Source organism: Pomacea canaliculata, linkage group LG5 (genome assembly GCF_003073045.1).
Source record: "Pomacea canaliculata isolate SZHN2017 linkage group LG5, ASM307304v1, whole genome shotgun sequence".
In the NCBI taxonomy this organism is placed as follows: Eukaryota; Metazoa; Mollusca; class Gastropoda; order Architaenioglossa; family Ampullariidae; genus Pomacea; species Pomacea canaliculata.
The window spans coordinates 8,125,541-8,141,702 of record NC_037594.1 but is presented as its reverse complement, the minus strand read 5'-3'; the positions used below and the strand labels follow the sequence as shown (position 1 = coordinate 8,141,702).

General features: G+C 38.3%; 2 protein-coding genes across 3 annotated transcripts; one reads left to right on the top strand and one right to left on the bottom strand.

Annotated features, from left to right (window-relative positions):
- Positions 1-510: 510 nt before the first annotated feature.
- LOC112565183 (bis(5'-adenosyl)-triphosphatase enpp4-like) lies at positions 511-8,539 on the bottom strand. Of its 2 annotated transcripts, none has more exons than XM_025240515.1 (6): positions 8,275-8,539; positions 5,033-5,182; positions 4,098-4,312; positions 3,625-3,750; positions 3,121-3,360; positions 511-2,426 (listed from the first exon to the last, which is right to left on the bottom strand). In XM_025240515.1, the coding sequence occupies exons 1-6, from the start codon at positions 8,504-8,506 to the stop codon at positions 2,109-2,111; spliced, it is 1,281 nt and encodes a 426-aa protein (XP_025096300.1). In that variant the 5' UTR covers positions 8,507-8,539; the 3' UTR covers positions 511-2,108. The 2 variants fall into 2 exon arrangements, with proteins under 2 accessions (XP_025096300.1, XP_025096299.1); XM_025240514.1 differs by lacking the exon at positions 8,275-8,539 and adding an exon at positions 6,187-6,559.
- Positions 8,540-9,945: 1,406 nt separating this feature from the next.
- Positions 9,946-15,542, top strand: LOC112565181 (sorcin-like). The gene is made up of 10 exons (XM_025240512.1): positions 9,946-10,091; positions 10,858-11,068; positions 11,512-11,586; positions 12,076-12,151; positions 12,506-12,530; positions 12,752-12,773; positions 12,993-13,143; positions 13,372-13,503; positions 14,274-14,344; positions 14,634-15,542. The coding sequence occupies exons 2-10, from the start codon at positions 10,877-10,879 to the stop codon at positions 14,658-14,660; spliced, it is 771 nt and encodes a 256-aa protein (XP_025096297.1). The 5' UTR covers positions 9,946-10,091; positions 10,858-10,876; the 3' UTR covers positions 14,661-15,542.
- Positions 15,543-16,162: the final 620 nt, after the last annotated feature.

Here is a 16,162-nt window from a genome sequence, read left to right as displayed (position 1 = left end):
TTTAACTCCATAAAGGGGATCCCTTTCTCTTTCTGTCCTGCCAATTTTGCCTCTCTATCGGTTACACTCATAGCATAGCGGAATAATATCGCCGCCATGACAAATATGGCCAAGGTCAAAGTTCATTGGCACGAGAGATCACGTATAGGGGACGATGGACGAGACGATGAGTTTCTAGACAGCATGCGTTATCTGATACGTAACTAGATGGCTTGTCCAGGTCAGTTTGTAACACGGACAACCACTCAGGCCTACTTGGAGTCTCCTACAGGCTCCTGACTCTCTGCGCAGTTTTGCGATAGGAGGAGGTACAGAGCAAGGCTTGTGTTTACAGCATCTTCAGTTTTAAAAACAATCATACCCACTCTGAAAATTGTACACACCGAGAAAAGATTAGATAACAAAATATTATATTCTAAACCAAAATAGTCCACTGAAGGAAACCAAACGGGGCTGTCACAACCACTTGTGTCAAGGCCAGAACAAAGCACAGAATAAGAGATAATGGCAATGACAATTCTTTATTAACGAGAACGATGGCAATGACAATTCTTTATTAATGAGAGGTAAAGTAAGCAAACAATAATTCTTTTCCATTTAGCCCGCTCTTTAAGAGGAAAGAATAATACAAGTAACTAAAGTAATTAAGTACTAGAAGAATGAGTAGTAATAAAGCTATGGTAAGATTTCACAATGGAGTGCAAGGTGAATATGTATAAAAGCGATTGTTAGAACAGATGTCCTGGAGTTGGGAAGTATCTCTGGAGAGGGTGAGATAGTGCTAAAGAAAGATAGGAGAATGGGGACTGCGGATGTGAAGGGTTTTCCGCCCTCCCCTTCAACAACACTCGCTTTGATCGCCGATCTCCTTGGTCCAGAGGATCCGAGTGTTTTATGATAATAATAATAGGATATCTGGTTGTCCCTTTGCTGTTAGTCGGGCGATGCGACTGAGTGGGTGTGTGAAGGTGTACGTTATCAAAAGGTATTCTCCCCCGGGCTGACTCTCCTCACCAGTCGTAGAATCTTCACACGCGCCATGGCGACTGTTAAATTTACTTGTTTGTATACTCTCTTAGATTATGAATTGTATACCAACGGCGTTTACTAAACAGTTCTGTCCTCTTATCTGTCCAGCTGATTTCCTAAACTTCGTATAGAATCTGATTTCTACCGATGCTTTACCAGTAGAGGCAAGCAGGTCTTGCTTAACTGGACCAGTGTGCATGGAAGTGTATTTTATAAAGAGGGAAAATCTCTCTGGGTGTACATATCTTCATACAGCTGTACAATATGTTTCTGGTCATAATAAAACATTTATTCCTCAAAAACTAAAATTGCTCTTTTTTTTTTTTTGTTTTTTGTTTTGAAGCTCGAAATATTTACTTGTCTTTGCGCTGTTATTGAAACCCTGAGATAGAATATATGATTACTAGAAGTAAAAAAAGAAAAGTAAATACGCCTATTTGTCCCTCAGAAGCTGTCATTAAACTTTTGGACTGACGTTCACTTAGATAATAAAAGTTATCCGTGTCCGAAGGGTATAATTAGGTGCATTGGGACTTGGATGTTTACATTATGATATTATGGATATGGGCGATCACCGACAACATCTCCATAATAAAAAAATACTTAAATGAATTTAATCACCAAATATACTGTTGAGCCTTAGAACATTTGTCACAAAAGATCGAAGCATCGGTACTGTATCAGGACAGTACTTGCTTACACAAGGAAGTGTTATTAGGGATTTAATTCTGACACCAGAAAATATTTTTACGTTCAGAAACAAATCTGAATGTCTTGGAAACGAGTATTTGCATAGCGTGAGTTTTATGTAAATATTTCGAACACGTCTAAAAGGTAAATAGAAGTGACAGTCGCATACTTTAAGAAAGAAACAAGCTATAAAACATCAAGAATGATAAAATACATTCGGCAATATTCTACTAAGGAATCTGTTAAAGTGTACGTACATGTACTAAAAGCGACCAGTACCCACCAGGTCTCATCATAAAGGTCTTTCCAGATGTCGCCAACGTTTTCGGAACAAAACAGGACAAAAAGTTTGAAGGATTCACTAAAATGGGTCCTAACATTGAACTTCATTAACTGATGAGCGAAATCATCGCTGTTACAATGAGGAGAGCCACCAAACTGTTCCCAAGATGAAGAGATGCCCTGCCAGTTACAACCGGGTCCTCGAGGAACATGGCCGTGTTGTCCAGGCTGCCGTTGTTTGGCGCCGGTTGGATGTTCAGCAGCTTACATACTAGAGGGTAGATGTCCACCAGGCGGATGGAGGTACCTTTCACACCTTTCTTAAAGTCGGGGCCCCTGGCGAAGAAGATGGCCCTCATAGAGGTTAGTTCATTGCTGTATCCATGGTCAGCAGTCATGTTAGTTCTTCTCAAAGTAGTCACGTTCTGAGAAAAAAAAATCATTTTTAAAAATTAATTCAGAATTTGTACATGTAATTACTTTCAGAGAAGAGACAGTAAAATTCAGTCAGTTTATACTTAATACTTAAAAATATTGAAAATACTGTTCGTTATGTATTCAACAATTGATTGGTTATAAGTTATCACTTTCTTTTTTTCTAGAAAACAGATTTTATTGTCGGCAATGTGTTCATGTGTGCTGATGGGCGATTTGTCAAACCTTTAAGATTCCAAAGTAAACAATTAGGAGAATTGTGATTTTTGAAAGAATTGCTATTGCCGTGCATTTGAAAACCAGAAAACAATATCAAAGAAAGAATAGACCAACCGTCATATTTTTGTGAGTGCTACACAATGTGTTTTATAAAATGCCAAACCAGTGAGATGAACAAACAATAAATTATGTGTAGCAAATACATAATGTTACAGGTATCACCAGTGACAAGAACCTAGTCACGTGTGACCAATCACTCAACGGATATAACTTTGTTTATTTAGAGAAAAACATATTGTATTTGTCAATCTGAACCAAATTGTTTCAACAGACAGAGTCGTTATATGATGGTTAAGATGACAAATAATATTACAAAAAGGAGTTAAGGATAGTAGTTCAGGGATAGTGCTTTGTGAACAGCTATGTTTTCTGAGAGTGTTGGAATGTAGCGCGCGCAGAACTGACCGCGCTGAACTGCCAGCCCTCGTCAGCGAGGACGATGACGGGCATGATGCGGGGATGATTCTTGTAGTGAAAGCGATCTGGGATCTCGTCCTTCCGGTACACCGTCACGTGACTCTGGTTCCTCAGCGTCTCCACCAGTTCCTGCTCGCGACCCGGGGCGGGGATGATGGCGGTGACGACGCCGCTGTCAACCACCCGCTCCACCAGCGAGCTGTTCACCACCTCCCACATGTCGATCATCTGTCACCACAAAAAAGTCATCTCTGAATTGTGTCATCTTAAGTACTAGTCTAATGGTTTAGAATCCTTCATCCTCTAAACTGTCGATTTTCTGTTTTTCTACACTTTACAGGTATTATTCCTGTGAAGACATTTGCTTCTGGCCGTGAAGATAGGTTTACATGCTATGGGCGAGACTAGTGTTCAGTAAATACTGAATACAGTTTGAAAGACTCTCGACTCATAGATAATATTTTAATGACAAAGCTATCCAGGTGTACTCACCTGTGTGGTCAGATTGCTGTCCGTCATGCCATGATCGGAAACCACGATGACATTCACGCTGTCACTCAGGTTCTTGGCGTCCATTGTGTCCAGGATTTTACCCAGAACACCGTCCATCTCCCTCACCTGCAAAAAATTTACACCTGCATGTCTGAAAAAAAGCTTGGGAAAAGTTGGTGATCCGGAGAGGATCATGCATTTGAAAACTTCAATGAATCTCGTATCATTGTGGCAGTGTCATCAATTAACTTTGTCATGTGAACAAGGGCTTTGTATTATACTCTACATCAGGGGCGGGCAAACTCCGGCTTGTGGACGTCTTTAGACCCGCCCGTCTTCCAAAATGTGAAGTCCACATGTTTTCATTTTTTTTTCCTCTGAGATTAATTTGATTGAAATTTAATTTATCAAGTACAACAAGCACAGCTGTAGTAATAAAGCAAACTGGAGGACAAGCAAATGTTTATATTCACCTTATCAGCGACTTGCTGGGAGTCAGGACCATACTTGTGACTCATGGTGTCTGGTTCATTGAAGTACATCGCCACAAAACTCATATTTTGCTCTGTGAACCATCCTAAGGCTGTGTTTATCCTGTGTTCGAACGGAATGCTTTCGTTGTACTTCATGTACAAGGTGGGACGATGACCACGGATTTCTGCTTCGCTCCCTGGCCAGAAGAAAACTCCTGCAAGAACACCAGTAACAGCAGAAGTCATCGAGATGGACATCCCGGACAAAAACATTTTTGTTTACTTTAGAGGGCTAGGCAATACAAAAAAATGTTGGGGATAAACTGAAGTTCTGAACTGTCTAAGACACAGATTCAAATCGGTTTAAACCCAGTTTATAAACGCTGCCAAATTTCCATGTCCTTCGTGAACGATGATAGCATGTCATCGATTCGTGTCTTCATATACTTTGTTTGACAAGAAGAAGGTGAAGTTCTGCCTCAGAGTATGGAATTGGATAGCTTTAATGAGGTCCAAATTTTAGAACCCAGAAAACGGCACAAGATTTTTATTATTTTTTTACAACCCAAATCTCGAAATCTGCAAAATCAACAATTAAACCATTTAATTTCAGTGGCAGCTGGTCTTGTTTCTGCGCGCGAATATATGCAAATGCTGTTCCACGTGACTGAGGTGTGGCTCGATCCTTGACTGAAAGTGTATGATCCAGTTTCTGAGAATGGATCGTCACTCGAAAGCGGCCACCCCTTTCTGTGAAAAGGAGAAGTAGTGCGTGAAGTAGTATCTCCACACCTCCGCCCCCATCAGCCTTTTCATTCTCATCCAAAGGAGTGTCTTAGGAGCTGACTTAAAAAAAACCCGGATGTAAACTCTGTTATGAGAGTGGAGCTGTCAGGCTGGCAGAGAGACGGATACACAGATACACGGGTACTTACCTGCTTTTTTATTTTGTTTTATCGTGGTCACCCACAAGGGCTCGCCGCCATCAAACCAGAAGGACTCGATGCTATTTTTCCCGAAGGTGGCGTTGTGTTCAGGGTCATACATGGTGTTTCCAACGATTCCATGGCTCTCCTCGAACAGACCTGCACACAGAAACACACAAATCACGCGGGTATAAATGCTGTTAAGAGTATTTTTTTAAACTTGCCACAAACATGACAACTGTTTCTATTTCTCTCCATTTTTTTGGTCTTTTTTCCACTCATTCTCTTTATTCAAATTTCTTCCTGCGCGAAGTAGCGAAACACTTCTAATCCTGATGTAACTCCAACTCAAGAGGTGGATAGCTCTTGTTCGGCAATACGGCAACTCATCCTTCATACTTCTATTATCTTCTCTCTTTCTCTCATTCTGCTTGGATGCTTTCCCCTTTTCTTTCATTTGAATCCACTGATGACATCTTAGAAACAATAAACATGAAAAATATAAACGAAAGATAAACTCGGTCAGAGACAATGTAAGATGTTTCAGCCAGGCCCATCACCTTACAGCACTCAAGTAACCTTGTAGTGACATCCATGTCGAAATCTTAATCCTGCGCAGTTATACATGATACTTCTTTTCCTGTATAGGGACAGACAGAATGTCACAGGTGACAGTCTCAAATAACAACCCTGTACAAATCTTCTCCGTGCAGAAGACTTATGTCGAAATTCTTTTGCCACCAGCAACATCTTAAACTGGGGAAAATAAAGCAGTCGACATGAAAAATTTTCTTATAACGATACGACAGAGATGCCAAGAATATTTTTGCCGGAAATAAGTGCGGGTTGGCCAAACGGTGTGGAATCCATGTGGATTGGCATGAGGTGCAGTTGAAAACGACAGACTGACCATTTACCCCACCCGAAATAGTCATATTTTAATGAGTTTAAATTCATAAAAATAGTGTGACTGTTTTAGCGGTTTAGTTAATGTTTAATGACGAAATAGACATGACCAAGAATGTCATAATGAAAAAAGGGATTACCATAATTTTATAGTGATATTCTATAGTCTTGTATTATGTCGTCGGATAGAAGTTGCCATAGCCGTATAGACACATGTATACAATTGTATTTAAGACATATGTAGCTGGCACTCTCACCTGTTATGATGCTGTAGTGACAAGGAAAGGTCTTGGTGGCAAAGGTGCTGTTGGCGTAATCAACTGTGACACCCGAGGCCGCCATCTTACTGAAGTTGGTCAGCCCAGAAATCTTGTTGACATAGTCCCACCGGAAGCCGTCCATCGACACCAGCAACACTTTTCCAGTGTAGCTGTCCACAAACGTCGACACCATCAGCAGCTCCAACGCCAACAGCACAACGGACTGCATGTTGCCCTCTTGCCTCTGCTTTGCTCATTAAGGTGTGGCTGAGTGCTGACAGAAGAGTCCTTTAGTCCCGCTGTGCCCAACTAACATGGCCAGCGATGCGTGTCCACCAATAACAGCCAGGTGCTTGGGTGTTGTGTAAGACTATCCACGTCACAGCTACAGGGACACAAAGGTTGTCGAAGTTACGATCACTTGCACCTTGCGAATCACGTGATATGCAACGAAGGTCATAACCCTTCTAAAAGGCAGACTTCACGTGTTATGCTGCTCATGTTTACAGCAGAGGTTATCTTAATGATCATTATTGATCAACAAAAGTGTACCTGAGCTAAATAAAAGTCTGGACTTTTTTCCGACATGTGGAGGACAGTAACCTTGGCGACACTATGTTTACAACAGACCATGTAAACTGTAAAAAGCTACTCAAGTTTTTGATCGGCAACTGCCATTAGTCCTCAAAAGTTAGTTAACGGTTGGCTGAACTTAATTATAGAGCAATTGTAGTAGGTTATGGGTAAAAGGTACGATCCTATTAAAGAGAAGGAAGCGAAGTTCGGGTACAATTCATTGTTCACAGGGGAATGCAAAATATTTGAGGAATTTGCGTCGATTTAAACTGTATCTGACTGGGGTAATCATGAGGTCACAGCATCGGCATTGCTCCGCTATTTTTGTAATTGCTGTCGATTGTTAGTTTATATCAGAGATGAGAATGCTTATTTTTGGTTATGCCAACTGTTTCATTTTTTTATTTTTTATTTACGAACTTTGAGTCAGAGGGTACTTAGCTAATGTCACAATCGCATTATCAGTTAACCGGACTAGTGAAACGTTTAAGAAACAAATATCAAGGCAGAGTCATTTGAATTAAAGTACCGTAAATTTCGGTTCATTGAGCGCACCTGTATATAAGCCACACCCACTGAATTAAAAGAGAAAAATCTCTACTTTTTCACAAATAAGCCCCAAGTATACAACTTGAAAGCCTCTTCGTAGGCATTTAGTCTCCTTGTCGGCAAGATGAGGGTGTGTGCTTCAGCAACTGATCTGCATGCTTCACGTGTATAATGCTTGGATTTTAAAATGTGAACAGTTATCACTGTAGCAACGCGAACAGTTAACACTATAACGAAGCTCAACGAGAAATCTGAAAAATCCGCAAACAATCCGCATCACCTGGTTTAAAGCTGGGGAAAAGTGGCCGCTTATTTACGGTAATGTAATTAGTTTTCTTGACAAATTTCTAATCAATTTATTTACTTCACTGTCACCAACATGTTCTATCGTTCCATTAGTGGTGTTGCAATGTTTTGGAAAATATTTCATTGCGTGAACGGGTCCATAACAGTCCTGTAGTCTTTATCAATCGTAGTCGTGCTTGGTGTAGTTTATGAACTGTCGGGCAACGGAGAAAACTGAGTTTAACAAAGTGCGGATAAGCTTAACTGTTAGTGCTATTGTGTTGAAAGAAAGAATGTCAGCTGTCATGCACTGTCAGCTAGGTATACGTGTCAGTTTGTCACCAAATTCGTTTTTCACAGCTTGATTTTCATCGTCGTTTGACTCGAGTGAATAAATGACTGTGTGCTTGCGAATGCACATCTTATGAGTTCTGAGCAGACCCACGACAATCATTAATGGTAATATGTAAGCCTGGACATTGTTTAAATGTTTAAATTAGAGTGAAGCCTAAAGATTTAATTATTACAATTTTTTTTTTTTTGGATAAGTGGTTCACTTTTTGTGGAGAGGGGAGCGCAGTACTTTTCTTTCACCTAGAGCGCAGCACAGCCTAGCACCGGCCCTGGCTCCATGGTTACACTAATGAATTGTATTCAATTAGCTGGCACTCTCACCTGTCATGATGCTGTAGTGACAAGGAAAGGTCTTGGTGACAAAGGTGTTGTTGACGTAATCAACTGTGACACCCGAGGCAGCCATCTTACTGAAGTTGGTCAGCCCAGAAATCTTGTTGACATAATCCCACCGGAAGCCGTCCATCGACACCAGCAACACTTTTCCAGTGTAGCTGTCCACAAACGTGGACGCCATCAGCAGCTCCACAGCCATCATCATAACGGACGGCATTTTACCAAGTTTGTTGCCCTCTTGCCTCCTTTTTGCTGACTAAGGTGGCATTGAGTGCTCGCAGAAGAGGTCTTTAGGCCCGTTGTGCCCCACTAAAATGACCAGCGATGCCTGTGGACCAATGGCAAGCGCGTGCACTATTTACGTCACAATGAGAATGTCAACCTGCAATAGCATTAAGGGGTATTATGTAACGTTTGTTGCCCTCTTTGCACACTAGGTAACGCTGAAGGCCATTTACATCGTTAGCGATGCATGTCGACTAACAGCCAATGGCATGTTGTGCATGTTGTACATGTTGTGCAACACTATTCATGTTACTTGGAGATAGACGGCACCGTCGGACTTGTAATCCCTTGTATCGAGCTGTTTCGCGTTCGTGTCAGGTGATTTGCAATAAAACGATAACCTTTCTGAAGAACAAACAACCTCTTCTTCTTATACTGCTCAGTTTGTACAGCTGAGGTTGCCATAATAGAAAGGTTAATCCACGAACTAATATCCCTGAACTGCTTGCAGACGATTTTTTTTTTCAATCAACTACTAGAACGAGGCTACTTGCTACAACGCTTCGGGCTTATAGTCATTTTGGTTTAGCGAATGACTTCAATGCCTATGTCAGCAAAGTCTGCAAGACTAACAACAATATAAAAAAAAACTAACAAAACTACACACACAAAAGATGGTCTTTACTGCTGCATGGTAGAATGCAACTGTGCATCAAATCTTTCGGTGTAAGTTTTTTTTTTTTCGCTTCCGCGGGCAGGTCTCTCCAAAAAGGAAGACAAGTGGGGAGCGGCTCTCGTTCATGCTACAGGCCGCCAAGACAAAAGTTTCAATCCATTGAGATCCAAGATTTGTTCAAGGCACTTTGAAGAAGAATGCATAAAAAGTACTCTTTGCGTTTTCTATTATTGTCTTTTATTCCTGGTCAGTACTGTTGTTTATTCTTTCGTATGATGTCCATGTCTCATTCACAGGATGCGCTATGAGCATGCTTCTTGTGAGTGTGAGTATGCGCTATATAACAGTCTGTATTCTTATTATTTATTATTAAACAGTGATTGTTGGAGTAGTACATTTCCCGAGCGAGATTTACGTGAAGTTCTTACAGCACCTACAGTGTCTGTGACCAGAAGAAGCTTCAAGCAGATTCCATATAATAGATGAACATGCTAGTAACAGGTTTATCCAAACGTTCATAGCCATGCTATACAAGTGCTGGGATCTTAGGTCTTACATTCAGGGAAGGACCTGTCGCGTCATTTCGGTCCTGCCCTCAGGCCGCAGACAGGTGTCGGTATTTGCAACAACTTATGAAGGGGACACAAATACGTACGTCTCAGAGAACTAAGACGCGAGAGGTTATTTCCCCTACATTAACGAATTCCCCAACTCTTACCTCCCCTGGTCAACTCTCTGCAGTGAAGAACGAATTACATACGGGCTTCCTTGGAGTCCAGTTGTTTACCTCCCGAGCGATTGCCTTCAGACAACTTTACAGTTTTCATATTTTGTTATAAACTGTGAAAAAAAATTAGACCAGATAGAACAGAATCTTCTTGATTACGGCTTATAGAGAGTGGTAAACTATATTTATTTTTGAAAATAATGAATTGAGTTGGTTTACAGCATATTTCTTTCTTATATATCCATATATCTGCCTTTATGACTTTCACTTTCTTCTGAACTTTTGTGCATTTGTATAGTCTAGACATTTAGTGTCATCGTATTGTTGTATTTATCGTTTAACCTGTATAATCGTAGACCTGCACAGATTAATCACGTTTTGTTATAAATGACTCCTTAAGTGTTAAGGTTTTTATTTTCAAACAGCACGATTCATACAAGCTGTCGATGGCTACAAAAAAACAAATAAGTAAAGGATTTAAAGTCTCTTGTTACATCGATTTCATGAATGTTCTGCAAGTAATATATAAATTAATGCACAGGAAGTAATGAAATAAATGAACTTTTAAATTATTTTAATGTTGTAACTAGTGCAGACGACCTTACCAATGAGCCATTTAGACCTACATTGAATACTGTGACTTCTACTTAACTCTGTAGCAAAGAAATTGTTCAATGACTCATTAATGTAAATAAGCAAACTATGGCACTCCTAATTATTTTGTTATCTTCTCATATTATTTCATATAGAGATGAAAAAAAAATGCCTGTAGGTTACATAAACATTTATTCCTCAAAAAATTATATCTGAACAAAAATATGGGTTAAATATGACATTTAGTAGAAGGAATACTAACACTTTACATTCAAGAAATATTATGTAACCACTGAGCTGAACATTCCAATTTAACATTTTTAAAATATTTTTTTTTAAAATAAAGTTTAATTGGCCTTGAGCACATGATGTATGGGGGATACCCAGCAGACATGCAGAACTTCCAGCAACATCAGTATGCAATGCAGCAGCAGCAACACCAAATGATGAGGCAGCAGCAAATGGAACGCTATCAACATTGGCAGCAGCCAAGTGACTTCTATGGCCAGTATGGACAGTACTACCAAAATAATGTCTTTAATGTGCAGGCTTGGCAGGTATGCACACTAAATTGTCATTTCAGTTTTTGCACCTTACTGTGTATATACCTGAAGAAAAGCAGGGACTAATAAATGACATTATGTTTGACACATTTCTGAGCAGCTGAAGTTATATCAATATTGACATTGTTAATTTTAAATGTAAAACTTTCCTAACTTGATGGTAACAACTCAAACAGCTGAATAAACAAACTTCCATCTACTACAATAATTGAACTAGCTAACATTTCTCTTTCCTCACATTATTTCGTCATTATTAGAGAAGTTCTCCCATTTATGGCTAGTATAGTCACAAACTGCAAGTACAATGGACAAATATTTGGTTCGAAGGCAGTATGACTGCTAAATCTATCCTCTTTAGTTCATCATCATCATCATCATCATCAATCATCATCATTCTCTAAGTATTATACTTAGCACCTGCATTTTCTCATTTGCAGGCATACCAGTTTGGCTCACCAAATGACTTGCAGGCAGTTTTCACTAGTGTTATGCGTAACAATGCAGAAAATGTTGTAAGTTTCAATGAAAAATTATCTGTTGACTTCTTGTCTCTTATATTTAATGAATTTGTTGATTGTAATTTTCAAGATCTAGTTGAAAAATCTTACTGACACAAAAATTCAGTTAATAAAAAATTCTGGTTTCTTAGTTTTTACTGTTTTCAGATAAAGTTCAGCAAAATAATATTCTTAATATTTTGCCTTTGTATTGAAATCTACTTCTTTTTATTTTTATCTCGCAAGAAGTAAATTATATATATCTATTATCTGAATAGACAAAGTTAAAGCAGTTAAAACTTCAATATTCCTTGCTGCAGAAGTTTTAAAAAAACAATGAAAAATAATAATAATTAGTCTGACTGTCTGTTTGTTGAATGACCAGGAAGTCCTAAACTTTTGACTTCTGATAGCTTTATGTTACTCAAGCTAATCACTTTAAACAGCAGGTACTGCTGGTACTACTGTTTTTGAGACTGTCAACATTTTCCGTGCTGTTTGCAGATGCGAAATGCTATACAAGCTGAAGATCTTATGCATGTGCTGAACAACACACCAAGTATTAAAAACTTTTATAAAAGTAAGTCAAATGTTGCAAAAAGTTGATATACGTTAAGTGAAAAATAACATTGTGGAGGTTTGTGTATGATCTATAAATGCTTTGGCAGGAATACCAGAAAACTTTATTGAAGTTAACAGTCAAGAGGAAGGGGAAGTAAGCATTCCATTTTTTTTCCCCCTCACAAATAGACTCAGGAAATATCAGACCAAAATAAGCATAGCTGAAATTTATGTATTCTGTGGATGCAAGCATGCAGGTGCAATTCAACATGAGTGTACGTTTAATGCACTACATCATTACATTTATTTGATTACACAGATTTATTCTCAGGCAGCCAGCTTCTGATAACATGTTCTGATTTGACTGTTTCAGTAAACTGGAGTCGAGAAATGTGCAGGTATTTTGAAATCCTTTAATCTATACTCATCTGTGTTGCTTTTGATGTGAAGCTGCTTCCTAACTTGCCATATTATAAAAATTGTCTGCTTTTGTATGCAGCAGTATATCAGCAGTCTCAGTTTCATCATTCTTTTTTTCATGCAAAATTAGCATATTATGCAGCAACGACAATAAGTAATTCAGCACATAACTAATGCTATACACGTACTTCTTTTACAGCATAATGCTTGCGATGCTGGATGTATCCTTCACTGGCATTATATATATGTGTGGGTGGGGACACACATGCGTGTATATAAGCTTATTTGCATGTGTGTTTGTTTATATATATGTGTGTGTGGATGTGGATATACATATGTACAAAATGGCATGCATTTATATAATTGGTCCAAGTGTCTGCAAAAGAGGTAGACAATATCAGCAGACTTTTTTTCCAGCAAATATCCTCAACTTGTGACAGAGATCTAGAGATGGCTTCATGCAGTGGGAAGAATTCCTAGAGTTACAGCAGTGCCTTGTGGCCTGGTATCATGTGTTTTGCCAACATGATGCAGATCGGTCTGGATTCATTGATTCCTCTGAACTATACCGTGTCATTCAACAGCTCTTTGGTAATCTAACCTTGGTTCTACTTAATAATAATACACAGCAAAGAATGATTTATGGCAAAGACAGTCACAAAATGAAATATGACTGTACACTCATGTGCATATATGTATACCCCTATTCATACGTACACAGACACACATATGGATTGAAAGGGTGGAAAGTGGAAGAGGAATGGAGAGAGAGAGAATAGGAATTTTAAAGAAAAATGATGCACATATTTATATATCCAGGGTATCGGATCCAGCCCAACACACTGACAACGATACTGAAGCGCTATTCTCGAGTAGTTCCTCCCAACAGTCGCTATATTGTTGCCTTTGATGATTTCGTGGCCCTCTCTGTCCGACTTCGATCTTATACAGGTAAATCCAAATTCACAAAATTAAGAAGCTACACCTGCAGCTTTTTAAAGGTGTAACTGTTTATTTGTAAAGATCGTTACATATGCATGTTTATAATACTTGATTTTCATACAAATGAGCAAGATCCCTTTTGCTTATCTGCAACAGAGTCTCAGTGATTGCTTGTATTTTGGTAAGAGTCATGGATGAAACAGATGTACTGCCGCCATTTCATGGTTGGCCCAGCATTAAGCAATGGTGTCATTTGAATATGAATATACTTGTTAATATGGTTTTCAAGGCTGATCCCACTATTTCAGCTCACTGATAGGAAGAAAATAACTGTTTAAAATCTCCTGTTATTTTTATTAAAGAAAGTTTTAATAATAAGAGATAATAAGCAATAGTTACAGATATATTTAAATGGACCTCTATAGCAGTTATTATTTTTTAATAAATGTTGATCTGTCTAAATAAGTTCTCTATGTAGAAAATGTACATGTTGTACTATCTTGCTTGTCTGACAAAATAGCATTACTGCAAGATACTGAATTTAGTAATAAAGTCAATTTTTTCCTACTAGTCATGGCTATCTTTGAAATGAATGCTTAGCCAATGCGATAAAATTTTTATGTGGACATGCACAGAATGGATTGTGTCATTAGCATGCAGCCACAGGAAAATAATACCCTTTTTGCTGAGGCAAATACTGCTGAGCAGTAACATAATGCTAAAAACTCAATTTTCAACATGAATATACGTGCATAAATGTATATATGTGTTTTTTGTAGATGCTTTCAGAAAACGTGATGCAAGAGAACATGGGGGAGAAACAGGAACCTGTCAATTCCATTATGATGATGTCAGTATTTTGAAGTCTTTACCACTCTCATTAAAAAAATGTTATGTAAATCCATGATAGACTTATACATTTTCTTAAAATGTGCACTTAAGAGTGCCTGTTGCAATCATCAGAGAAGTATCCTTATGGATTACACAGACTGAAAATATATCTTACACTCTCTTTCTCTCTCTCACATGCATGCACATATGCAGATACACACATGCATGCACACACACTAAATGTGTAAATGTATGTTTTCTTAGCAATGTTCCATCTTTTATCTCCCTCATGTAAATTTTTTTTTCAGTTTCTGCAGTGTGTCATGTGTCTATAGCAGTAATGGAAATACCTCGGTACTGCTTTACAAGCCGTCAAAAATGCTGACCTTATGATATGAAAACATCAAAAATTCTGTTGCTATGATACTTGATGTACTTCAATTTTTTTCAAACATTAAGTTCGGGTACACCTGCACCTGAAATGAATGACAAAAACAATAAATGTTGAACAACATATTTCTTTATTATAAAATATTCCTTATAATGTCCATGAAAATAGCGTTGAATTCTTTGAATTTTGTTTCAGCTTCCACTTTAAACATATTGCAATATTCATTGCAATTATGAATCTAATTTATACATCTATCGATACCATTTTTCTTTTTTACCTATTCATGGTGTTCTTTTCTGAAAAAACATGTTTGGTGAAAGAGACTGTATACTTACATATGTGTATTTAAAAGAGAGAGAGAGAGCATGAAAGTGTGCGTGTGGTGAATGTATCCGTGTGTGTGTGTGCCTGCATTTGCATCCAAAGGAAGGTGCATGTTTTGTTTTGTTTTATTTTTAGTCTAAGACTCTACTTATTTTCAGCTTTCAGAGCATGGTGCAGATTTAATGGATGTAGTTTATGTATATTTGAAGTTTTGCTATGTTTCTATCTTATAAGATTTCACATTTTTATTGCATTGGCAGAAGATGAGGGAAGTTTGAGAAGAAAAGCCAGATGTTACATGTAAACATTCTAGCATAATATGCAGCCAATGTGAAAGATTATATTACTGATAATTGAAGTAACAATCATGTAGATCATACACAGATGAAAGAAGCTTGCATCTTCTAGCTTATGTACATGCTATTCATATTGTTGTTCCTTGGTATGTTCTATGTAAACAGTCATAAAGTGAGCAGTAAAAAATAAAGGTGGAAACTGTTTTTTCTGGTCTTGGACTAAAATGTTTTGTTTTTTACAACAGCAGCAATGAGGAGGATAATGAATATTGATGGTGATAAGAATGAAAACGATGATGATGATGATGATGAAAATGAAGATCATGATAATGAAAATTCTAAGTGCATCTGTCGTTCAAAGTTTAACCAAAGCGACAAAGAAATGGAAAACATACAAAATATAAGACATAGCAAATAAGAAATGAAACCCTGAAACAGCACATAAATAAATTAAAAATTATGCAGGATTGACGCATTAAAAGGGAAGTTGAGAGAGAGGTAAAGATAGGGGTGGGGTAGGATATTATGCCCTGAGCCAGCAACTAAAGTTATATCATTACAATACTGCAGCAAAGCCCTGTTAACAAGTGCCACCTGCTGAGAAAGAACAGCTAGCGTTCCCAAGACAACACCTGAACTCGGGGTGTTCAGTCTTCGCTGTCGTGATGACAAGCACTTGACCGCTGCACCACCATACCACCAAATATGACAGGGAAGAGGGCAGAGAGACTAGGAGACTGAGAGAAAATGAGATTCTTACATGACAAAATGTCATTTGACATAAGTAACTTGATTAAGCTGTGTTTCATTACATTATGTCATGTTA